This window comes from Festucalex cinctus, chromosome 2, assembly GCF_051991245.1.
Source record: "Festucalex cinctus isolate MCC-2025b chromosome 2, RoL_Fcin_1.0, whole genome shotgun sequence".
Lineage (NCBI taxonomy): Eukaryota > Metazoa > Chordata > Actinopteri > Syngnathiformes > Syngnathidae > Festucalex > Festucalex cinctus.
The window spans coordinates 36,819,837-36,845,782 of record NC_135412.1 but is presented as its reverse complement, the minus strand read 5'-3'; the positions used below and the strand labels follow the sequence as shown (position 1 = coordinate 36,845,782).

General features: G+C 40.7%; 1 protein-coding gene across 3 annotated transcripts; it reads right to left on the bottom strand.

Annotated features, from left to right (window-relative positions):
* Positions 1 to 377: 377 nt before the first annotated feature.
* Positions 378 to 24,585, bottom strand: ampd2b (adenosine monophosphate deaminase 2b). Of its 3 annotated transcripts, none has more exons than XM_077514917.1 (18): positions 24,350 to 24,585; positions 13,441 to 13,565; positions 13,231 to 13,361; positions 10,826 to 10,894; positions 10,641 to 10,743; positions 10,342 to 10,540; positions 7,753 to 7,894; positions 6,485 to 6,574; positions 5,834 to 5,963; positions 5,573 to 5,767; positions 5,376 to 5,507; positions 5,111 to 5,274; positions 3,692 to 3,818; positions 3,449 to 3,612; positions 1,938 to 2,058; positions 1,619 to 1,792; positions 1,335 to 1,445; positions 378 to 1,152 (listed from the first exon to the last, which is right to left on the bottom strand). In XM_077514917.1, exons 1-18 carry the CDS (start codon positions 24,438 to 24,440, stop codon positions 937 to 939), a joined length of 2,484 nt encoding a protein of 827 aa, XP_077371043.1. In that variant the 5' UTR covers positions 24,441 to 24,585; the 3' UTR covers positions 378 to 936. The 3 variants fall into 3 exon arrangements, with proteins under 3 accessions (XP_077371043.1, XP_077371044.1, XP_077371045.1); XM_077514918.1 differs by lacking the exon at positions 24,350 to 24,585 and adding an exon at positions 16,266 to 16,498; XM_077514919.1 differs by lacking the exon at positions 24,350 to 24,585 and adding an exon at positions 14,746 to 14,853.
* Between the last annotated feature and the right edge of the window lie 1,361 nt (positions 24,586 to 25,946).

Genomic DNA, 25,946 nt, shown 5'->3' with positions numbered 1-25,946 from the left:
CAGGGGAGCACAATTGTGCTGTGGAGATAAATCTGTCGTCAGTTAGTATTATCATTTCATCTGAAGCAGGTAGACCTCGTTTAAGGGCGTCACCGTGCAAAAGATCCTGCGTGACGCTGCAAAAAGTTGAAGTCCTTTTACCTGTGAGTCACCTCAGAGTATAATGTATAAAATAGTGCCATAAGTCACCTAAAATGCACTTTGTTCCAGTTACTTGCATGTTTTAAGAAGTCCCAATACAATTTCACACTGACTAATCCTTTCTCCACTTAGCCTACCTCTTGACTTAATCTCAAGTTTCAGCAGACACATTGGTGTTGATCTTTAGTGTTAAATGAAGATATACACTATAATGTGAATGTTTAATTCAACATGGACACAGGCAACATTAACTTTAATATTTCACAAAACAACATATAGCACAGGATCACCTGGCAGAAGACAAGCGTTCCCTTGAACTGTAACTTGTACTTCCCAGAAAGTCAAAAACACATCTAATGACATTCCAAAAGATTCTCATTTCCTCAAATGATGAATGGCTTTGCCAACGGTTGACCTCGTGCAAGGGCCGACATACCATAGCATGCTTCATCACACCAGCAGCACAAGTGAACATCAGGGAATTCTTAGATGGCTTGCATTGTTGACATCTACTGAATGATAACAAAGATAACAACAGCAACTAGTTGTCATGTTTCTGACAGTAACAGCTTGAATGTCGCTGCTGAGATTTACAACAGCACAGAAAAGCTGACAAGATATGACCATCCACATATGATATAAAAATAAAATAAGATTTGGAGACTTCACAATGAGAACAACTCACAGAAATAGACAAGCAGCTGAACACATGATATGTATGCCCTTTTCCAAGTTGCCACAGTGATTGAACTATTTTTACACAAAGTTGTGATGCAGGCAAACTACGTTGACAGTTCATTGCTTTCCTTGTGTGGCAGCCATGCACAGACTCTCTTCCTCCTCAATGGTGTCCAGCTCGTCCGTGCGAATGGCCTGCGTTATTAAATTGAGCTCCTCGCACATGGTCTCGTAGCGATACGCCACACGGATGTCCGGAACGTTAGTGCGCCTGATGTCGTTGCCCTCCTGACCTTCTTTGACGTAGTCCGGCCCGAGCCAGTAGCTCTTCACCTAAATCGGAATATCGATAAACTTACTGCATAGCAGTGATCCCCAACCACTTTGCCATGGTATATAATAGTCATCATCCACTTTCAATTGTTTGTTAATTCACTACATATAATGTGTCACTAGTATTAGCAAACATCATTTTTTTGTTTGTTTTTTGTTAATGCAATGGACATGCAGAGTACCTTATGAGAGAATCCGCTCATCAGCACACTGTTTCTGGCCAGCTCACACATGTCACAAGAGCTCAGCTTCCACACCTGAGCAGCAATGCTGTACTCCTCCATTAGGGGCTCCTACAAAGGAATTGTGTATTTCATTTAACAGAACCTGATTCCTGTAGGCTACAACACTGTTTATTCGATTTTGGGTCACTTCTTTTCCATGTTTCTATTTTTAAAACGTTTGTCCTCATCTATCCAAAAAAAGGTGCCACATGTTCCAGATGCTTGGCTGTCTGTGTACCAACCTTTGTAAAGTGAAACTGCAGGGGATCGTCTGTGGACAGGGAGACCATTAGGCCCCTGGAGAGGTACTCTGGCAGAGGGTTACGATGGTAGCTAAGGAACAGACTGTTATTGCTGAGCGGGGACATGGCGATGCCAATCTGGGCCAAATAGTACAAATATTGAAGCACAGGAGCCTGTGGACAGATAAGACATCATCTGGTGATGTTACACTGCAGCGCCACTTTTCCATTTGGATTGACGTCATCAAGATGGCCACTTGGCTGAGGAAAGGTAATGGCGGTTATCGCCTCAGGGTGTTTGCGGCATTGTGTGTCCCACCTTCCGGAGTAGCAGCCCGTGGGAGATGTTCTCTGACAGCATGAAACCTGACACCAGGTGATGGATGGGGCCTGCCTCGCCACAATGAGGACGTAGGACGAGACTGTGGAAGCCTCGCTGCCTGAATTGAAACACAACCACAACAAAAAATACATCAAGAAGGACACCGTCCAGCAGGTGACGCTGTTTATAGTGAATACAGAACAGACCAAGGGATCTTTTTAGAGCAGGGGTGTCAAACTCATATTAGCTCAGGGGCCGCACGGAGGAAAATATACTACCAAGTGAGCCGGATCTGTAAATTAACTGTATATCACTTAAAAACTATTATAAACCAAGTTGAAAAAAAAGCTCAATTGTTCAGATTTCTAAATAAATTTGTGAATAATTAAAACTTAGCTATATTTTAATGCTAATTGCTGCCAAACAGAAACTGATAGAAATATACTTTTTTTCTCCTCAGGAAAGAAGAGACTTTAATCTTTCTTTTGATAGGTTCCGTGTTTTTATAGCAACAGACCACAATATAAAAGTGCCAGGAGTAAAGGGGATTGCTTCTGTTAAATTGGCTGGGAGTGAACGAGATATTCAGATTTTCACTATTTGTGGGCCATCCCTAAATTACAGAGCTCGACTGTAAGCATATTGTTCCAAAAAAAAAAAGAAACGCGGAAACACTTTGCCTGGATGAGTTCTGGACGTGTTAAATCTAGTTGTTTTGCATATATATTGTTCCCAGAATGCATTGTGTGGCACAGTTAATGATGTTATAAGGGCGTTAATCCTTGTCATATGTATTTGTGTTATCAGTAATTGAATTTGTGTTGTATTTAACACGTTTATGTTGGTCTATGATTAAAAAAAAAATAGCATTTAAACGAACCGTAAATTTAAGTTGTGTGTAAAATTATGACATCCATGACGATTCCGCGTACAAGTTGCATTGCTCATCTGAGGACTGCTTGTGAAATTACAAATTTATATGTTTTGATTGTGGCCGGCTGATTAATAGCTCTAATATTACATTTTTATTTTATTTTTTTTTACTTTACAAAATTATCTCGCAGGCCAGATTAAACTCCTTTGTGGGCCTAATCCGGCCCGCGAGACGCATGTTTGACACCACTGTTTTAGCATGCGTTGTACTGATGTTCCGTTCCTGTCCACAACTGGTTTGTCATAGAATGCCATGTGCCTCATTTACATTAGGGCAGGTGAGTGACATCTATTCCAATATTTTAAATGCCACTGATCCTCATGGTAGTGATATCTGCCAGTTCTAAATTCCAGGATAAGAATCTCAGCTCCGGCCTCCCTGAGTGAAGTTTCTACGCTTTGTACTCTGGCTATCACCCACATTCCAAAAATTTGCATTTTACAGTCAATGAATGTATGTCAACACATTCATCCACTAGATGGCCCTACTGTGGTGTTAAATCACAGCACAGTTAGAAATGAAACCTTATCAATCAATTAATCAATCAATGAATCAATGAATCAATCCCACATACCTGCGCAGGTGATTCAGCACGGTCATGTTTGCATACATATAATAGAGGTAGTAGGAATAGGGCGGATTGTCCTCCTCCGTCCAGCTGGCCGGCAGTGGGCTGTCCAGGTTGAAGATATGCTGCTCTGGTTTGGACTCATCATCCACACTGTCAAAACCCACAACCTGCGAGAGGGACCGATAAAATCTCACTATCAGAATTGCGCATTGTATGACACGATTTCACATGAAGGTGATCCAGTACGTGCTGAAGGAAGAGGTGCAGTTCAGGATGTTTGCCTGGGTGGACTGTAACTTCAAACAGAGGAAGGAAGATGTTCTCCAGCATCTCCTGGAAGTTGGACAGCTGTCTCTTGGTGTGGTAGACATCACTTGCGTCAAAACAAAAAGTTGCGCTCTAGTATTGTACCTCAGACATGTGTCATCTACATTCAACAAAAATATAAATGCAACACTTTTGTTTTCCCTCCCATTTTTTATGAAATGGCCTCTAATATCTAAAACTTCTTCCACATTCACAATATCACCATTTCTCTCAAATGTTGTCCACAAACCAGTCTAAATCTGTGATAGTGAGCACTTCTCCTTTGCTGAGATCATCCATCCCATCTCAAAGGTGTGCCAGATCAAGATGCTGATTAGACACAATGATTAGTGCACAGGTGTGCCTTAGACTGCCTACAACAAAAGGCCACTCTGAAAGGTGCAGTGAAAAACTGTCTGGTTTTCTGGGTCACATATCCTCCCCCAGTAAACCAGATGCCTTTTATTTTGGGTAGTCGAAGGGTTCATCATGGTGTCTAATCAGCATCTTGATATGGCACACCTGTGAGGTGGGATGGATTATCTCGGCAAAGTAGCAGTGCTCGCTATCACAGATTTCAACTGGCTTGTGAACAATATTAGGGAGAAATAGTTATATTATGTACCGACTAGGGATGTAACGATAACGGTAATATCGTGATATTGAAATATTAAAACTACCACAATATATTGTTGTCGTCATGTCACGATATTAAAAGCAGCACCTGTAAAAAAAAAAAAAAGTAGGGTTGATTTCCATTTGTGCAGTTCTAGCACCCTCTGGTGGCAATTTTTTTTTTGTGTAGTTTAATTTTCACAAGGCATGTTTTGGCCTTTCTATGTTTAAAATCCACACTAATGGTCAGATGAAGAGGAACATAATATGCCTGTGAACTGAGTCAATATGTGGAGGAGCTCAATCTGTGCTTGCATTAGCAAGTAAATGCCTCAATAGTAAGTGTTTTAGATATTGTCGGCTGTTTATCTGCATTGCTGTAATGTACAAAAGCACAATACTGTGTGATTTTTTATTTTTTAGCATGAATTATATTTTTTTTAACAATATTGTGACCTTTTTTTGCATGCTAACCTCCCCACAATATAATGATAATGATCATATCATGACCTTCATATCGTGATAATATTGTATCGTTATGTTTGGATATCGTGACATCCCTAGTACTGTCATCAGTGGTATGTGGAATAAGTTTAAGATCTTTGCGTTCATCTCATAAAAAAATGGGAGCAAAACAAAAATGTTCCTTCCGTTTATATTTTTGTTGAGTATGTGTCTTATTTGACATGGCTGTCTGTAAAGTTCAATAAGGTTTAATTGTAGTGACAACTTTTCTTCACTTACAAAAGTCGCGGCATTTGCACAAGCCAGCGCACATTGTCCGAGTGGACTTGGTGTTTGACGGCCCACTTGGCCAGCTTGTCCCACTCGTCTCTGGAGCGCCCGTACACGGACAACCTCAACTCCACATTCTGGAACTTGCTCTCTTCCAGGTCGGCCATCACCTCCTGAGTAACAGGCACACAACAGAATTCTCAACATATGTTTTGTTTCTTTTGTTTAACTTTTATATACTAACTTTGTGCTCTGTCTATCGAAATACATGCACCTTAATAATGTGGCCAAAGTATTTCCCTTCGACGTGATTGTCCGTTTTGATGAAGATCTCTCTCAGGATGGATTCGCCAATGGGATTGTATTTGGCATTGAACTTGTCAAATCGATGGAAAGTGTTACGGTCCTGCAAGTGAAGAAAAAAATTAAAAACGAGTCCATCCATCTAATTCCATCAGGCTTCTAACGTACCGCGTGCATGTCCAAGGTGTCCACACTGAGGTCAAAAGCCGTCAGGTTCATACTCTCAAACACCTCCATGAGCGTCTGACCCTTTCCTCTCTCCACATGCACGATCTCCCGAGGATACTTCTTCATGGCTCTTTTGATAAAGCGCAAAAGATGCTTTTGGTTCATGCAGGAGGAGGCGTGGATGTGCGTGTCAACCTGCAGACACAAGCAGGAAGCAGATTCACACACTGGATTTGGCCTTGGCCCTGACCCTGACGTTACCTTCCGGATGTTATAGAAGTCACGGTGCGGGACTTTTTTCTGCGCTGCCAATTCCTTCATTTCATTCAAGAGGATGTGCATCTGGAACTTAGAGCTTAGATACTGCAGGCGACGGTAGCAGAAGGACTTCCTGCAGTGAAAGAATGGAAGAACTTGTCATGCTTATTGCAGTCCACCAGATGGAGCCCAGTGATTTTCTTTTGTTATAATAGGATGAAGTTTAAATGGTGTGTTCGGAACATTACTTAAGATCTGTCAGCATAAACTGAAAATGGTATTTCTCTCATAATTTTTCATTAAATAAATCAAATATTAGCCAGACAACAATTTACAGTTTTAATGGAATCTGAACATTATGTTGACTCACATTTACGGTCCATAACCAAAATACATTCTAATTTATTTCTAGATGGTTCAAACTGGGCCCCGAGATTGACTGGCAACCAGTCAAGGGTGCAGTCTGCCTTTCGCCTGAAGTCAACTTTAGTTGGCTGGAGCTTCCCGTGACCCAGAATAGGATAAGCATATACAAAGTACTTCAACCTTTAAACTGGGGACCAGTATGGTGTACAACTTGTCATGCTGAATTTAAAGTTGCTATAAAGATGGTAAGAGCGGCAAATGTGTTTTAAAAAAAGAAAGATCATGTACACTGGTCCATTGATGATGAGGGCCATCATGACGTTCATGTCAGCGATGTACTCCTGCAGGTCCGGATAAGGCAGGTCCAGCTCTGTGCTCCTGCAAGCAATATGCAAACATAAGAGTGGAATAAAAAAAAATTGGAAACTTTCTATAACATAATGTATGGGAACTGGATTGGAATAGAGTTTAAAGACATTTCAAAATGGACAATATATTTTAACTTTGAATTCAGTTTAATTTCTAACACTCGCCTCCTCATTCCCAAGCAAAGATAATGCAAAAATATTTCATTAAAACATGAAAAAAAAAAAAGCTGAATAACTGGTCCAAACTGGCAAAGGGACCATGTCTGTACCTTTTTGTAGACATGGAATGTTACAAACAAGCGGTATATGCCTATAAGAATGCTTTAAAAAAAAAAAAAAAAGTCCATTGTTGTATGGAATGCAGTTTGAACAAATAAACACGTAACCCGTAGGCAGTATTGTGACCCGTTTTGGGCTTTTGATGGTTCTGACCAACGACCTACGGGATTTATTAAACGAATTAACTGTCAATGGTTCTCATGGGAAGAAAAAAAAAAAGCTCTTGTTTGTGTGCTACTTTTGTACTTTGCAATGCTTTTATTCCCAGGATGCTTTGTGGCTTGCAATGCTGAACTTTTCCAATCAAAAGGTAATTAATGATTGTTGTTTAAGTGTGTGTATATTATCTGTAGTTCGTTGAATGTGTGTCTTATTAAGTATTGTGTTAAATTTAAGTATAGCACTTGTGGAAGTGTGTTGTTAAGACCACAAAGCCAGTTTCAACGGTTACTATTTAGATTAAAAGCTAAATAAATCGCTGTTAGCTAGCAAAAACATTCGCCTAACGTTGATCGGCTATTTTATAATGGCTCAGCAAAGAAGCTCAAACTTTTCCTCTTTTGAATGAATTAATGGACCATTATGGACAAACAATAGAAGACAAGGAAACAAACAACAGTGCGGTGAAAAAATGTAGTGCTCGGCAAAATTAGCACCAATTTTCTGCCAGTGTATTTTACACTACAGTGCTACTTTTCTTCAATAAAAACACAAAATGGTGGCAGTTTGATGCAGGTGAAAATGGATTAATGGCATTTCAATTCATTTCAAAGGGGAAAATTGATTCGTCACAAACTTTTCCCGATTCCCCACTATCTTTAAATGAACACTGATGTTTATATTTAGGTCTTTCATTTTCACCTTTTGATGCCAAATCAAACATGTTGGAGGCGGATGTATATAACTCACTTGTCCATGGTCTCTGTTGATGTGTACACGTGCATGACACCATCCACCATCTTGCAGCCGTAGCCCACGTCGGGGGGCATGTTGATTGGGTCCTTATTCTTGTAGGGGTGTGTTCCAGAAACAGGTGGGTGCACGGTGGCATCTGAGAGAAGACAAAATGTCACAGCAAGTGGCAGGTTTGAGGGAGTGGGAAACAAACATGCGACTCAATTCTCTCAGCATAAGAAGGCCCTGCACACTGCGCGGCCTGCCGGGAGGTGTGTAACAGATGGATGGTGGTTAGGTGTTAATGTGGGAGGAAATGTGCACGATGATAGTAATGCACTGTCCTTTGTGAGTATCAAGAGACATATCAGGATAAGACTGTGACTAAGAGCAATGATTAGTAAGAAACTGTGACTTCTGTTTACCCCTGTTATGTTTTTATGCTTGCCCAATTACAGCCAAGTTTATTTTGTGGCAATTCAAAGCAACAGTTGTGATACACTGTCTTAAAAAATATATATATTTTTTTAAATACAGTCTAACCTCAGTTTTCTGACAAAAGTGACTCAAACTGAATCATTGATTGATTGATTTATTTGTTCATTTTTCCTTTCGGACAGCATTGTGACAATCAAACATTTCCTCATACAATTTTAAACATATAATAACCGAAAAGAAAAAGGGCTGGCAGGAAGAAGCATAAAGCTTATAAATTCCCGCCCCCATACTAAAGTAGGACGCATAAAATCAAGCAGTAGTAGTTAGAAATCAGCAGAGATGATAAAATTTCACTCAGTTCATCAAGTCCATGAAGTTAGTTATCCAGTTGATTACATTCGGAGACATTTGATTCAGGCAAATGGATTATTGAGAGTTCAATCAAGTACTAAAACCAGAAGTATTTCTCTTGGGAGGAATGTAAATAAAATTAAATTACTGACACCCAAAGATACAAAAAAAAAAAAAGATTTTATAAAGGATAACCATAGTTTTACAGACAGAAAATTGTGTGAAATAAATATAAATGACTACTGAAAGGGATAAATGAACATTTAAAACTTTCAGACCTGCATTTTTTTCCTTTCTTTTATTATTATTATTATTATTATTATTATTATTATTATTATTGTTTTTGTTGTTGTTATTAATAATAATAATAATAATAAAATTAGTATTTGCTGATTTTGACTCTTTCCAAATAAGAACAACATTTTTGGGCGGTTATCTCATGTTTTTATTTGTTATAGTGGACGCCAGGATAATATGGCTGTAACGTGTTGTAAACTTACCAACCGTATATGTAACATTTTTAACATGAACATCATGCAAACGTGAACATCATGCAAATCAACTTACGATTCTGATTGGTTTACCTAGGATCCAATCATGAACCAGAAGTGTTGACATCATCCAAATTATGCGTTTTCATTGGTTTAGATGGGCAAATATGTCATGTCCACTGCAATAATCTATGGGTCCGAAGGGCTTAACATCAATTTTGACTTTAATGAATACTCTTGAAAATGTATGGAAGACGAGAAAGTGAGTGAGAGTAGTCATTTTCATACTTAACTTTTGTCCAAAGTTTTTCCCCTCTAGAATTCTGTTGTGTTTCTCTCTTTCTTTTTCAAATTCCATAATTGGCACTCTGAACTTTTAGTCGTATTGTGTAAAAATGGTTGGATAGACAACAATCAGGCAAATTGGGCAACATCGGTGTCACACATTCCGTCAAAAATCAGGCCTTCAAAATAAAAGCACAGTAATATAATAACCGTTTCACAGTTAATGGCTTATTAGCCATCTATCAAATAATGCTGTGCTTGTTTATTGACTGCCAATACTAAATAAGCCAAAGAAAGAGAGACAGCCGACTTTCTTTCACCTGTGGCTACGTTCCAAAAATGCACTCGCTTGGCTGTACTGCAGCACTATATGCCCCTCAGCATTATGTGCACTAGTAACAACTGATCGGCGGGCTCCATCCATCCATCCATCCATCCATCCATCCATCCATCCATCCGTCCGTCCATCTTCTTTCACATTAGTCTCTCTAGTGTGTCCTGGGTTGTCTCTGGGCCCTCTTCTGGTGGGACATGCCAGAAACATCTCACCAAGGAGGCATCCAAGGGGCACCTCATCTGGTTCTCCTTGATGCGGAGAGCAGTGGATCAACTCTGAGCCCTTCTCGGATGACCGAGCTAAAGGAGAGTTTCTGAGGAAACTCATTTCGGCCGCTTGTATCTGGGATCTCAGGTCAGGGTAGGAACGTAGATTGATCAGTACTTTGAGAGTTTTGCCTGTCGGCTCGGCTCCCTCTTCATCGCGGCAGACTGATACAGACAGAATCCGCATTGCTGAGATGCTGCACAGATCTGCCTGCCAATCACTTGTGAACAAGACCCCAATATATTTGAACTCCTCCACTTGGTGCACAATCTCATCCCTGACTTAGAGAGGGTACTCAGCCCTTTTTTGATTAAGAACTTAGATTTGGAGGTGCTGATTCTCATTCCAATGGTTTCAGAAGGAACAATTTATGAAAAACACCACTTGGTAAACAACTCTATCTTGAAAAACTGTACGGATACAGTGGCAACGTACCTGCCGTGACAGTGGCCTCTGTCGCCTCCTGGAATTCCTCCTCATAGATTGTTAGGTCGAGGGGTCTCTCGCTTAACTCTTGCAGGTATCGGGCGGTAGTCCTGCAGAAGCTTTGCAATGACAGACCCATATACTTCTGTCTTATGAACAGGGCTTTCACCACACACTTTGCAGCATCCAGCAAGTCCGTGAATGGAACCTGGATTGGAGTGCAACACAACAAGAGATGATGAGGGAGGAATGAAGCATAAAAGTGGATGTGTTATGTAAAATGTTTGGAAAACAATTGCTTGACCTACTCCACATTTCTCCTCTCCAGAGATGGTGACTCGCTGGTACTCTCTCTCCGGTAGCAGCTCTTTCTCCAGCAGGTCTGGCGCTTGGCTCTGCTGCTTCAAGTATCTGACAGAAAATAGCTCTCTTTTTTTTTTTCTACTCAGGCACATGGATGAGGTAATTAAGCGGGTAATTGCCAGACACTCACTCAAGATCTGTGGCGCTGTCTGTTTTCATAAACTCCTGTTTGGCTCGCAGCAAGATATCTGGTTCAAACCTGTGGATAAGAGAGGCTGAGCTCACACTGGTCACAGTGCATACACACACCAGACACTTCATTAGGTACACCAATAAAGATCACGATGCTCACTTTTAACACTGTCAGAGAATTTTATTATACGGACTGGTTTGTCAAGGGGTATGCTTACCTTATTTTACTAGAAGCCATTTGTATTTAATCTCATTAATGTATTGTAGCGATGGTGAAGCTGCACACTTGCCACCATTCTTTGCAGTGCTCTTTGAAAACGGTTATACTGTAGTAAACCAAGCTAAGCGTTACTCTTCATTTGGTTTTGAAAAGGACCAAACAAACGTTGCAGATGAAAATGCAGGAGGAAACATTTGTATGTATTGCAGTTTTTAATCAACTGAGATTGCTCTGCAAGGTTCAAGTGACTCGGAATTGAATATCTTCAGACTTCCAAATTAAATTCACTTCACTGGCAAAAATCTGCCAATGGGCACACAATGTAAATGCACACATTTCAGGGATGTATACGGTAAATCCTTTCCATCACGGGGTTCCGTGTTTGCGGATCCAGCTATCTTGCTGATTGAACTGATGAACGCGAATTTCGTCTCGTTCTCGAGATCAGTGATTCTCAACCTTTTTTCAGTAACGTACCCCCTGTGAAACAGTTTTTCAGCCAAGTACCCCGTAACCAGCGCAAAGCATTTGTGGCTGGGAAAAGGGGGAAGGGGGGGAGGGGGAGTGCTGTTCCATCATTGTCTGATTTATTAAACTTTGGAATTCTATTTGTATTTACGTGGTCTCTCTTGAACTATTTGGAAATAAAAATATACCACTAAAAATGAAAGAAGGAATTTAATTAGAAATACAGATGTGCGCACATAAATCAACACATAAAGTGTTCTCCTTTGGAATCACAGTAAGCTAGTTCTCAAAAAAAATAAATAAAATTAACTCGAGTAACAGTTTTCAAGTAATTGACAGGTGATTCTATATGACAAGTTGGGTTGAACGAACCATACTGGTATGGGAAAGGACACGGAAATAGAATAGCCTAGTACTGAATATAAAATTAATTTTATGAACTTCCATCCATCCATCCATTTTCTTGACCGCTTATTCCTCACAAGGGTCGCGGGGGCTGCTGGCGCCTATCTCAGCTGGCTCTGGGCAGTAGGCAGGGGACACCCTGGACTGGTTGCCAACCAATCGCAGGGCACACAGAGACGAACAACCATCCACACTCACACGCACACCTAGGGACAATTCGGAGCGCCCAATTAACCTGCCATGCATGTCTTTGGAATGTGGGAGGAGACCGGAGTACCCGGAGAAGACCCACGCGGGCACGGGGAGAACATGCAAACTCCACCCAGGAAGGTCCGAGCCTGGACTCGAACCGGAGACCTCAGAACTGGGAAGCGGACGTGCTAACCACTCGACTACCGTGCCTCCTTTTATGAACTTATATTTCTGAAATATTTTACATGTACTTACATATACTTTTATTTTAAAATCTCACGTACCCCTGGAGTGCCTTCACGTACCCCCTTTGATAACCACTGCTCTAGCTTATATTGGATGTAATTCCGCTATTGACCACTAGATGGCAGCACACTATTCACTTTAGTTTGAGTCAATAAATATGAAATAAGAGTGAAAGAAGAACGAAAACAGGAAGTATTTCAGCACAGCCTGATGAACGTCATCCTCTGTAATCCTGCTTTTTATGCCTACAGAAAAAGATGGATGTGAGTTCATTTTATAGTGTTTATTTAGGCATTTAGGCATGTTTATTGACGTACAAGTTTTTTTTTTCTAGTTTGGGGAAAAAATGGCATTTGGATTTGGCATTTGTTCACCTACTGTAAACACATAGAGGTACATGGTACCCGTGTCCTCTCTCTTAATTGTGTGTATAAATGTGTGTTTTTTTTATGTGTCTTTAACACTCAAACTAGTGCTTTAAATGTTATAAAAGCAAGCCATGTATTTAACTCAGCCTGATCATGAGACGCAAATGCAGGCCGTCTTGAAACGCCTCTTTATTGTTGTTTTTCTTAGGTCAAATAAACCACCATTTCATGAGCGTTTCCATATTCAAAAACTCATTGGCTTAATGGTTAGTTGGCTCACCATAAAACACACGACCTTTCACCACCGTCAACAAATATGTGTGATGAGGACCCAATATCTCATTGCATATTAATGTAATGTGGCACATTATTAGCTGAATTGCGAAACTTTTTTTGTTTAAGCCATCTAATGTAGGTGTCATTTTCCCATGAAAGATCAGGTACGAAACCCTGTTCATCACTGCATGCGACTTGAACGCATCATTTTTTTTTTTCTGTACTCACTTGACATCCTGGCTGATCTGCCGCTCCAGGCGATGGCGTCTCTCCTCGAGCTGTTCAATGGGGCTGTCCTCCGGGAATTCATAAGGAGCACTGCGCATCTCACTATCTGCCAGGCTGCGTGAGAACAGTTCCTTCACAGGCAAACAGGTGCAACTGTAATGCTGCATGTACAACTTCACTCAAAAGGGAAAGCTACCACAGACAACCAACCTCGGCAATTTCCTTATACTTGCCGTCCATGGATGTCCGCAGGTCTATGGACTGTTTTAAGGCCACGGGGATCCCAGGCAAGGAATGCTGGGGAGTGAGGAGGTGGCGGGCACCACGGAGCTCGACTAGGGAAGAAGGAAGTAAATGTTACATCGCAGTTTGACATCGCATTTGAATGGTCACTTTTTTGAATAGCAAACTTTTGAGTCATGTATGAAAGATGGCAGTGGAGGGAAAAAAAAGCCCAATAGGTTTGGACACAAATCCGAGTGTGATGTATGCAAAGTAACACTTCTTAAAAAAGCTAAGCGAGAATAAAAGCAAAGAAAAAAGAAGACCACAGAGTCACAGCAACTTGCGTCGTGTGGCACCTTCTGCTGAGCACTACCGCCTCAACACATCCTACTCAAGAAGTTTGCCTAGAAAACACAACTACCATCACTAGCATTGTCTTTTCTATTTAACACCCAGGCTTTTATTTTCATGGTTTCATTTCTTTCTTTTGGGGACCGCCTCCCACACCCAATCAAGATTGTGGCAGAGCACCTCCTTTCTATTAAACAGGCCTTTCTGTTAACAAGGCTGCCAAAGCACAACTTTTATATTTGATGACTTGAACATAAAATCTGCAAATAGGTATATTTTTCATCAAACAAAAACTCTGGTAGAAAAACTCTGCCATCCAATATACTGCGGTCGAGCCAACAAAGTGACCGCTGCGATGCCTCACCTTCGCCACAAAGCCACAGATGTTCCTGTGCTATGTAAAGCGATGGCCTGCCAAGACGTTATCCTTGCCGCCCGTCACTTTGGGCCATATCAGTTCTCCCTGATAACACAGGACACTGTTGTGGAGGGCAGCATGCGACCAGCGGCAAAGACATCCAAGCTGGGCCGCGGTGAAGCCGAGCCTAACCGACCCGCAGCTAATCCCCTAATGGCTGCTATATTTGGATCAGATGCATCTTCTGTTACATAATATCTCATCTCCTCATAACCAGAGAGGCTAGCACTGGTACAATGTAAGTCATGATTTACTTTATGATACCACATGATCTAGTCGTTGTGGGCTATTATTGATCTAAATGAACAGGACAAAGGGTTGAAACAGGCAGCGAAAAACAACCTTGAGGCATGGTCAGGTTTCTGAAAAGAATCAATATATCATTTTCAGCGATCATCAGTGAGCCTAGAAATGAGGTCAAATCGTATCATCTTGTATCATCTTACAGTGGAAGTAATACAGTACATACAGCGTATAACTTTTAGGAATGTTTCAGTATTTTAGATTAAGAGACACTCAACTGCTTGGAATTGTTGATAATTCGTTCTACGCTTCAAAAGCAAACAAGTTCCTGCTGAAGAAAGTCATCAAATGATGATGCTGCCACCACCATGCTTCGGTGTAGGGATGGTGTTCTTTGGTGATGACGAGCAGCGTTATGTTCCTGCCAAACATTTTGCATTTGTTGTCAAGAAGTGGTTTAATCATGAATAAGACTTTCTCATAAACATTTTGGAGATTTCAAGTGCAGACATGCACACCCTTAATCCTTACTAAATGAAGAGCACTTTATCAACGTTGAATGGTGATGATTAGGGCTGGGATTAACACACACATTTCTGCCTCGAAACTATAATGAATAATTTTAAAACCATACTTTCGACACCAGGGACCAATGTTTGGCCATTTCAGTTTGCAGAATTTTGAAATAGAAGTCAAAATATTTGGCCCACTTTTTTACATCAACCACATGAAGAAATGCTTAGCTCTCCAAGTATCACCACAATGACCAACATTAAAATACAGTACAGCCCAGGGCCCACTATTTCAAACATAATCCGCCAGGATTAAACGTTGTCAAGACTTTATCCTATTTCCCGAGAATTTATCATCATTATTTTTTCCCCCTTGTTGTTTAGTAGAGTTCATATACAGCTCAGTCATAATGTCCTAACCACCAATGCTGGAAAGACACAAAATACAAAATTACATACTTAGGGTTGTTGCTGATACCAAAAATGCCACCAAGTACAGCGTAGTGAAGTTGCGCATATTGACTATGGGATTCCGATGACTCGAACGTTTAGACACAATCATTGGTCTTGTGGGAGTGCTGTCAATTAGGCACGTTCAGCAAGCAAAGACACTGATGGTCTGATGCTTATATTACGTGCCCAGGCTGAACGTGATGCCTGAACCACAAAAACACAAGCTACAATGCTGTGTGATAAGAGGCAGTGAGTATTGTTTGCCCCTAATAAATAAATAAGTAAATACATAAATAAATAAATAAATTCATCCTGAAGCATCTCATTCTGCTGTCATGTGATGTGTACATTGGCAAAATGGATTATTGTGGAAAACAGCCTGCTCTTGTTTACAATAAATACGTTCAACAACCATTCTGACCCTTGTAGTAATTATTTTTTGTTTTTGTGGAAAAAAAAAACAAAAAAAAAAAAAAACTGCACTGCACTCAGAGGAGAGCGTCATTGAGAGTGGAAAGGGGCAGGAATAAAGAGGAGAGCAGGATTTGTGCTTTTGCTCTGGATAAAGGCTACATTAGGGAGCATACCTGTCTTTTAGAGCCTGTTTACCAATTAGACGGGGCCCAGAAAGGGAGAAACATTGGAGAGGAACAAAAAGGAGAGATGGAGTATCCCATCTTCTGTCACTCTCTCTTTTTTTCTTAAAATACACTCAACACAATAAAGAGGGAGGAAGGAAACAAGAGAAAACACTCAGGGAACAAATCATAGACTCATTCATAACACACATTCAACTGCATTCTTGTTTTTTGCTCTGTCCCTGTCATACATACAAAGTGGTGGTCCTGAAGATCCATCAACTCCCCCTCACATGCCCCCTCCTGGTTCAGGCCTGCTGTCGCTGCACTAGCTGCCTTTGGACTCGCTGATCTTCCTCATTTAAACGCGTCTGACATCTCACTGGAATGTACCACGGGAGAACTCAGAGGAGGGGGGCGGTAGGCGGCATGTATTATCTTTGGATGTGGAAAGTCCACAGTGCAGCCGAACAGCACACCCGCCCACCCCGACTCACTACTGTACTCCTCTCCTCCCCGCGGTGCGCAGTATGCCCTCCAGATGTTTGTGTAGTCTGTGTTTATGGATCAGAAAGCGCTACATCGTCTTTTTTTGTTCGCCCGAGAAGATGAGACGTCAAAAAAAAAAAAAAAGAGGCCACCATCTCCTCTCGTGAAATTAAAGGGCCAGCACCTTGACCTCATTCTGATTTAAGGAGCACACATTCCCTTGTGTGCATTTGGGAGGTACACAAAACACTAGCCAGTCATTGTGAAGCCTGGAAATGACACATTGGCTTGCTCGCAGTAGTCATAATCTGCAAGGTAAATTTGCACTTGATAATAACCATGGTTGCAAAAATGTGAGCATATTGAGGGCACAGGTATCCAACATCTGACACCGGGTACTTTTGCAGCCTACAAATTATTATTATTATTAATATTCCATCCATCCATTTTCTTGGCTGCTTATTCATCACGAGGGTCGCGGGGGGTGCTGGAGCCTATCCCAGGCAGTAGGCGGGGTACACCCTTGAACTGGTCGCCAGCCAATCGCAGGGCACACAGAGACAAACAACCATCCACACTCACAAGCTTCCTTAATATTCCCGAATATTAAGGAATATTAAGAGAAGACTGGCCCATGATAAAGTGTTTTGTTTGTTTGTTTGTTTGTTGTGATATTTGAGGGATTCTCCCACTTGAATATTTTTTTGCATGAATTTTTTTTTTCAAGAATTAAAATACATTTGTTTTTCTGTTACAAGGTTCACATTTCTTAAGATCGTGAATTCAAGTATTTTGTTGACTGGTAACAATAACCATCAAAATGATCAAAGCGAAATCATGAAATATTTCAATCTGTGTTGTACTTTTTGAATGTAACTGCCTTCAATAAATGAACGTTTATACTACTCAAATTTAGCACAGAGTAATCGCTTACACCGTTAAAAAGTTGAATATAACCAACTTATATGTATAAGCCTTGCAAATGTACAGTATGTAGTAGCCTGCTGGAAAATCAACATGTTTGACAGGATTTTGTTGTTTAAGAGCCTGAAAATGCCTCCTCGATGAACGTATATGTATATTGAAAAACATTGCTTATTGTTTCAAAGATTTGTACTCAATCTTTGCAATGTACTAAGACTAATTCATTACAAATTGTCTAATTAATTGAAGAAGTTTCGACGCCAATAGTTCTTATAATAATTGCAATTTACAACATTTCCCCAAAAGCATTGGTGGGAAGAACCTTTCTATTTCCATTGCATGTATTTCCTCCCAAAAGAGGCAGCTTCAGCTTGCATCTGCTCTTTGTGCCGCCTTTCTTATCTTCTATTTCTCAATACGTCAACTCTACTTTTCTTGAACTTATACAACAATACTAACGTACGACTGATGATCACTGAACAAGGACCACCATGTCATTATTTTCTGTACCGTATTTCTTTGTTTGACGATTGTGCTATTCTGAAATTCCAAATAGTTTAATTAGAATGCAATTGAAATTGTAATAACAATATGCACGTTACTAAAATGTGTCACATGCTGTGCATTTTTCAGTCCTCTAGAGAAATTTGACTCGCTCTTTGAAGTTCATTTGACTATGGGCTACTTCAGAAGCTATTACACAGATGACAATTATATTATCATTCATTCCTATCAATTAACCAATTACTGATTTTTTAGGAATGATTGCTGCAGTCCTTTACAGGTCAAAGTAACATTAATCTGGGAACGTGATTTCTCCATAATTATCAAATACTATGAAAGAAACAATTGGTTGGCAACCAGTCCAGGGTGTCCCCCGCCTACTGCCCAGAGCCAGCTGAGATAGGCGCCAGCAGCCCCCGCGACCCTTGTGAGGAATAAGCGGTCAAGAAAATGGATGGATGGATGGATGAAAGAAACACATACTGTAATACATGTACTACTACTACTACTACTACTACTACTACTACTACCACTAATAATAATAATAATAATAATAATAATAATAATAATAATAATAATAATAATAATAATAATAATAATAATAATAATAGGAATCCATATATTTTTTTCTAATCACTCTTGTCCTCATTAGGGACACAAAAAGTATTTTTGGAATTTAGAAGAAAGTTGGATAACGTGGAGAAAACCCACGCAAGGCTGAGATTCAAACCCTTATACAGAATAATTGTTATGGATTACACCTCAGTCAAAAGTTGCAATGTCCTCGAAATGCTGACTTATTAAAACAACTGGAACTATATCCGCCAATACAGCCATTAAACAGCTTTTGCTTTACAAAAAAAGACAGGTAGCCTTTAAAAGGGCCATACCTTTCATTCACAGGGCTCCCCTTGGTGGTCAAATGTGGCACCTCATGCTTCATAAGAATACTACTACTGCTGCTTCTAATAATATAATTGCAGATTTGCCTGACTTTGATATATGGGTATCTTAATTTCAGTTCCCATCAGTGATGGTGTGAATGTGAGTGTGAATGGTTGTTTGTCAGTTTGTGCCCTGCCATTGACTGCCACCAAGACCCCGGTGTACCTCGCTTCTTACTCACAGTCAGCTGGGCTCACCCTAATGAGGAAACATGCTACAGAAAATGGATGCAAGGGTGGATAGATGATAATAAGATCATCATTATTATCATCATCATAAGATTATCAATAATAAAAACTGTTCTGCTAGTTCAATCAATGCACTGGAAGTCATTAAATGAGATTGTAACGTCTATAACACCATGTCGACTGATTTGAATGTTGACCAAATGATTAAAAAGTCACGGATCATTACATTTTTAGTGATGTCATAAACTGTACCTTTCTCAACCAAAGCGTGTCTTTCTGCAGGGTGACAGGATTTGCTGCCAGCAGCCGCAGGTCTCTGACATTACACACACAGCCAGACACTTACACTAACAGCAGATGTTAGCATCAAAGAGACAAATGGATTTCTGCGCCAACAGGGCCCAAGTCCAACGCAACAGGCGTTGGTTGATCGGAGCAACTAGACACACAGAAGACGAACGACAGCAGCAGAAAGACTGAAGCGGAGATAGAGTGAAGATCGTCGTATGAAGGTGTGTCGCCGGTGTCGGTCAAGATGATGGTGGGTGGGAGACCTGGCACACAGTCAATCATTGATCACTAATGATATATTACTCATGCAGGTTGTGGCACAGGAGGGAGTGACAGGGATTTATTATTCATTATTTTCCTTGTCACAATTACAGGACGTGTTCTAGCAGCAGACCCCTGACATGCGTGGGGTTGAGATGATGACAGGCGGTGTGAGCAAGATGTGGGCAAAGTGCAAAGGGTTCAAAGATCCATCGACAAGCGCACCCCTGGCAACAATCAGCGCATCTTCTAATAGGATTGGTACTGCTACAAAATACAAAAATGAGTGTAAACCAGCTAGCTGTGACTACGCACATCAAATGATCCACTTTTGCTATGACTGGTTGCGGGGCTGTGTGCATGGAAAGACATTCACCAGGAACCTGTACTTTAACTCATTCACTGCCATTGACGGAAAAATACGTCAAATGATACATTTTTGCTGGGCTGGCAGTGAATGAGTTAAAGGAAGTGAGGGCATTGTCATGTTTCTGGCTTCAAAGGGATGATAGACTTGAAAGGGTTTGAAGGAGAGCTTGTTGCTTGTGCTGCAAACAATGTGACCAGAAGAGCCAGTTTAACCTGGACAGTCATACATACTTTTGAGCCTTGAGCCAAGGCCCAATGGATTTTACCATTGCTTTGTCTCACTTGTACGCAGGTCCCGGCATCTCAGTTTTTAACCCAATTGTTTGGTCCATGTGTATGTCAATCACACAGCAATTCATACAATTAACAAATTAAAAAATAATTTAACTGTGATATTCCTTCCTATTTACTTTCGCGTTCACGTTTTTTTCATTCTGTTAGCATGCATGTTTTCGTCATACCGGAACTAGAACTACTTCCTGCTTCTGTGTCTAAGAATTATGGGAAATATAGTCCTACTAGCTTACTTACTGTGGTCGCCAGTCAAACCCAATGCAAGCTGAGCTTTTCTGCCAACACATTTCCAATGTTATAATGCGGAACTAATGTGAGGGAAATAGCACAGCCAGCTTCCAAAAGCTGCAGTGACTGAGCAAAAAAGGTTCGATAATGGTGTGCGTGTTTAGCACTGTTGAACTGTCAACCAAGAGAGCATTTAGCATTAGCTAACCACCAGTCCTAGATTGACTAGCGATTAATTTTTTTATAGATAGTTCCTGGTGAGAATGTATTGTATATTTGATTTTTAGCAAAATTATAGTGTGACAGTTTTTAATTTGGAAATTTGGTCACCCAAGTTGGTGAGAGCTAAGACCCAAGAGTTGCTATTGGGGTGGATTAGGCCACTTAGGTAGCACTAAGGAATTTTTCAAACTTAATAAAATATTTTCATAATTTATTATTATTATTATTTTTTTATGAAACACCAACTTAAAACTAGTTGAATGGTAAATTTGCCATGGTCTGAGGGGTTCTGTATAATTTTTACTGGCACTTAAGCAACTTTGAGGAGGATGGTAGGAACACTGCCACACAAAAAAATACAAATGTGCTGACAGCTTTATGGCTTACGTCACTAGCGAAAAAAATTAATCGCTAGTCAATCTAGGACTGGTGGTTATCCATCCAGATGGATGGATGGATAACCACCAGTCCTAGATTGACTAGCGATTAATTTTTTTATAGATAGTTCCTGGTGAGAATGTATTGTATATTTGATTTTTAGCAAAATTATAGTGTGACAGTTTTTAATTTGGAAATTTGGTCACCCAAGTTGGTGAGAGCTAAGACCCAAGAGTTGCTATTGGGGTGGATTAGGCCACTTAGGTAGCACTAAGGAATTTTTCAAACTTAATAAAATATTTTCATAATTTATTATTATTATTATTTTTTTATGAAACACCAACTTAAAACTAGTTGAATGGTAAATTTGCCATGGTCTGAGGGGTTCTGTATAATTTTTACTGGCACTTAAGCAACTTTGAGGAGGATGGTAGGAACACTGCCACACAAAAAAATACAAATGTGCTGACAGCTTTATGGCTTACGTCACTTAGCGTTTACCCGTTCGTTACAAAGACTGAAATCAGATTGAATGTCAACGTACGATTACTGCTTTCCTGGAAGAAGCTGCAAATCAAGTGAAAAGTTTTGTTTGAGGAGACAAAAAAGAAAAAGTGAAGCTACCTGGCTAAAAGGACAGTCAAGGAGCAACAGTGGCCCGGCTTTCACTCACTGGCGTGAGCTTAAAAACGATGCAATTTGCTTGTACTCATGGGAAATGTGGTCTTCCTTCACGCATAACATGACCACTTTTGTCCATATGGCGTCGCCATAATCAACATAAACTGAAAGTTCCGTAGTGTTACTTTAAGTCTCTACTGCAGTCCCAGGTCTGAAATGCACTGGTAGTTATACACTGGTTTAGTATCCAGCTAATACAGAAAATCTAATGGAGGCCCTAGACTTTTGTACAGTATAAAGCAAATGCATTCTTCCTACTAAATCCCTTATCTTTAACTTGATGTTACTGAACTAATTGGAAATGGCACGCAGCACGCTTAAAACAGACAAATCATTAAGTGGACATTTATTCATCTCACAAGTAGCTTTTTCACAGCTGCTCGCCCTGCACAAAACCTGGCAATTATGTGCTAAATGTGCCTCAGCTCACCACACAGGAGGGCAAAAGACTGCGGAATTGACACAATCATGAACATGACAATCATATGTTTCTACATGCAGTGTGGCTTTGAGCATTAATTAAAGACTGCTCTGGCCTACGATATTAAATTACATTGATTGTTCATCTCATCTCATCCCATTGACGTACAAGAATCAATGAGCATTTTGCTGTACCTTCTATCCATTTTCTATACTACTTGTTCTCATTAGGGTCAAGCTAGTGCCTCTCCAAGCTGACTTTGGGCGAGAAGCGGCGTACTCTGGTCACCAGCCAGTTGCACATAGACAAACACCTAAGGACAAATTAACCTTTCGCTTTTGAATTGAAATGGATTAAAGTGGAGATCCACTTCGATTGGCTGGGAGTCAGCTGCGTTCCCTCCCACAATGGTGCACAATGGCGCAAACACCCTCTTCTATCTGTGCTAGTATAGCAAAATACCAAAAGAAAAACAACTCCACCCATGCGCATAGTTAGACTGCGCTTTGTGCTAGACTCGTGCTGGGCATGAAAATAGGGACCCGTGCAACCATTATGCAATGACATGCATAGAAAAGTGGTTGTATTGTGAACATTATGCTCCAAAACAGTGTTGATAAAATGAGTTGCTGATATCATCTTTGTGTACTCATATGGGACGACTCCCAATGCAGCTTTTGAAAAATTTGGTAAATAAAAACAATGAATGTAAAATAAATCCGATTGACTACTGCTGCCCTGACTATGTTGGCCAAATAACAAGCGCAGTTTGTCAGTGCCAGCCCATCCTCATGTAACATGACAACGAAGTCTATACAGCAATCGACCGGTATGTCGACAAATTAACCTTTCGCTTTTGAATTGAAATGGATTAAAGTGGAGAGCCACTTCGATTGGCTGGGAGTCAGCTGCGTTCCCTCCCACAATGGTGCACAATGGCGCAAACACCCTCTTCTATCTGTGCTAGTATAGCAAAATACCAAAAGAAAAACAACTCCACCCATGCGCATAGTTAGACTGCGCTTTGTGCTAGACTCGTGCTGGGCATGAAAATAGGGACCCGTGCAACCATTATGCAATGACATGCATAGAAAAGTGGTTGTATTGTGAACATTATGCTCCAAAACAGTGTTGATAAAATGAGTTGCTGATATCATCTTTGTGTACTCATATGGGACGACTCCCAATGCAGCTTTTGAAAAATTAGGTAAATAAAAACAATGAATGTAAAATAAATCCGATTGACTACTGCTGCCCTGACTATGTTGGCCAAATAACAAGCGCAGTTTGTCAGTGCCAGCCCATCCTCATGTAACATGACAACGAAGTCTATACAGCAATCGACCGGTATGTCGACACGGACCAGCTGCATCATCATGACCAATGTAACAATATCAGATATGAGAGCCGTATCAAACATTCTGATGGTTATAATGTCAAGTTTTGATTGAAACTGTCAGAGGGGCATTCATTTCACAATATGGTGCAACTGCACTGCATCAAATTCACAGCTGCTCCTGAATTATTTGACTCTCTCATTGAATTATTGATAGAACACAGGTACTAGACTCACCCAGCCCTCATTATGATACAAGTCATTTATAATTCATTAGTATTAGTGAATAAATACATAAATTAAGGAAGCAGGTGGGGTTGACAGCATATTGCGAAACAGGATGAGGGCTCATTAAAAATTCAAAATCATTTCATACGTTTGACTGACATGCAGTTTGCATCAGTGTGTGCGTTTCATCACACGGGACGCTAATTCACCCATTCATGTTGGGGATCAAGTCCTGTAATTTGCAGCAAAAATAAATCCTGGAGCAAAATCAAAATAAAGAAAGAAAAAAACAAAACTAAACAAAACATGAACTCAAAACAAGGTGCGTCTCTTGAAAATGATATAATGAAACCCAAGTCATGTCAAAGAAGCAGATGTATTCATGTGATGTCACCAAGTTCAACACAGAAGAGTACAATGAAACAAGAGGTGCAATCTTGTTGACTTGCTGCGCAGCCAATCAACAGGTTATGCGCACATTTAAAAGTGCTTCACTGTCATAGTGGCACGGCTAAAACTACACAAAATACTTAGTACTCAACTAGCTCCTGTAATATTCCAAGCGTTGCCTGCCACTCACCCGTACTTGCGGTGTACTGTAGGCTTCCTCGCTTCCTGAAGGGGGACAGGGGCTTGCTTTTGGCTGCCCCGGGGGCCACGTTGGAAGACATGCTGCCAGTTCCCGAGCTTCCACTTGTTTTGGGACGTGAAAAAGGAGAACTGAATGAGTCAGAGCTGCGGAGGTTGTCAACGTCGATGGAGATGCAGCGAGAGAGAGGGAGAGAGAGAGTGGGGAAGCAGGTAGAGATGTTGTGCCACTGCTGAGAGCTGGGGGTGGGCGGGGGGTGGGGGGGTCAATTACAGTGTAATTTTGCGTGTGTGTGCATATGTGTATTTCCAAGCTGGTTGTCACAGTGTGACGCTGCAGAGCATTATAGGATCCCTCTGCAGAAAATCTGGTCCCGCCCTCAAGAAGACTTCAGCTTTGGCGCTGCAGCATTGATGGAGGTTGGGGGGGGGGGGGGTGTAACAGAGGGGCGTGGCTACCCCCAACAACGCAACCCACCACCACACACTCACACACCCTCCATCGTCCAGCACACACAAACATACACGTGCCATGCAGACAGAATACAAATGATCCACGCACTCAGCAGCACACGCCTCCAGGCCTCACTGTTGCCATGACAACCAAAAGCCCGTGTGGGTAAATCAAAGGAGGAAAGTTCTGATTTAGGAACTGACAGTAAAATAAAACATGAAGACACTGGATTATTATTATTTTTTCTATTTAAAATACTATATTTAGAATCCACTCAGCAGCCTATCCTAATTTAGCATGGCTGAGAATTGAGGTACATCCAAACTGGTCACTAATCCATGTTGACAACCAACCATTCACACTTACACCACACCTATGTGCAATTTAGCCTAGAGTCTTCTTTGAAAGTAATGAGCATGTTTATGGAATGTGTGGAGTTGGCTGGAAAACCCAGGCAAGCTGTGAATGGGCTCTTTGCACAAATCCACTATTTCCTTTTTTTTCTTTTTCTTTCCTTATTTTATTTTATTTTTTTTATTTTTTTTAATCATTAGATCCACCACTTCCTGAACTCAGTACCACTCCTTCATTTCTGTCTTTCATGAGTGGTCAAACTGATTAATCCAGGTGTGCCTGACCTCAGTAACCACAACGACAATGGCCAGACACACCTGGATTAATCTGTATCCACTCGTGAAAGACAGGAAACAGTGGTATTAAGTTCAGGAAGAAGTCGAGCAGTGCAAAGAGCCATGCATTGCTGTCTCCTCTCTATGGTATATTGACAAAATCATTTACTGAGTCAATGACGGAACGAGATGACATGAAAACTGCTCTGAACAAGGGCAAAGAACCCGTAGCCCGGAAAAGGAAAGTGGTGTCGAACATCCCTTTTTCTAATGGCTCGTTAAGAAGGTTGGAAATAATCATTTGCCTTTTGTCAAATGAAATGTATTTGGACATTTTAAAGTGCTCTATGATTACAGTTGAGTTGAGAATAACAATGCAACAAATCATACACTTATACATTGTTTCTTGAGAAACACGTATGTTGGGTTTCAGATCAGAAGCATGTGAAAACAAAAATGATTACGAAAATGATCAACCCTTTAACAACAGCAAACATACTGGAGCG

What these genes read in the sequence shown, in the direction of transcription:
- ampd2b (XM_077514917.1), bottom strand. Translation starts at nt 24,440, where the DNA reads ATGTCTTCCAACGTGGCCCCCGGGGCAGCCAAAAGCAAGCCCCTGTCC. An exon ending in AGAGGCCACTGTCACGGCAG is followed by an intron (nt 7,895 to 10,341) that starts GTACGTTGCCAC and finishes GTCTTCTCTCAG; the next exon opens with ATGCCACCGTGCACCCACCT. An exon ending in ACTTCTATAACATCCGGAAG is followed by an intron (nt 5,768 to 5,833) that starts GTAACGTCAGGG and finishes TTGTGTCTGCAG; the next exon opens with GTTGACACGCACATCCACGC.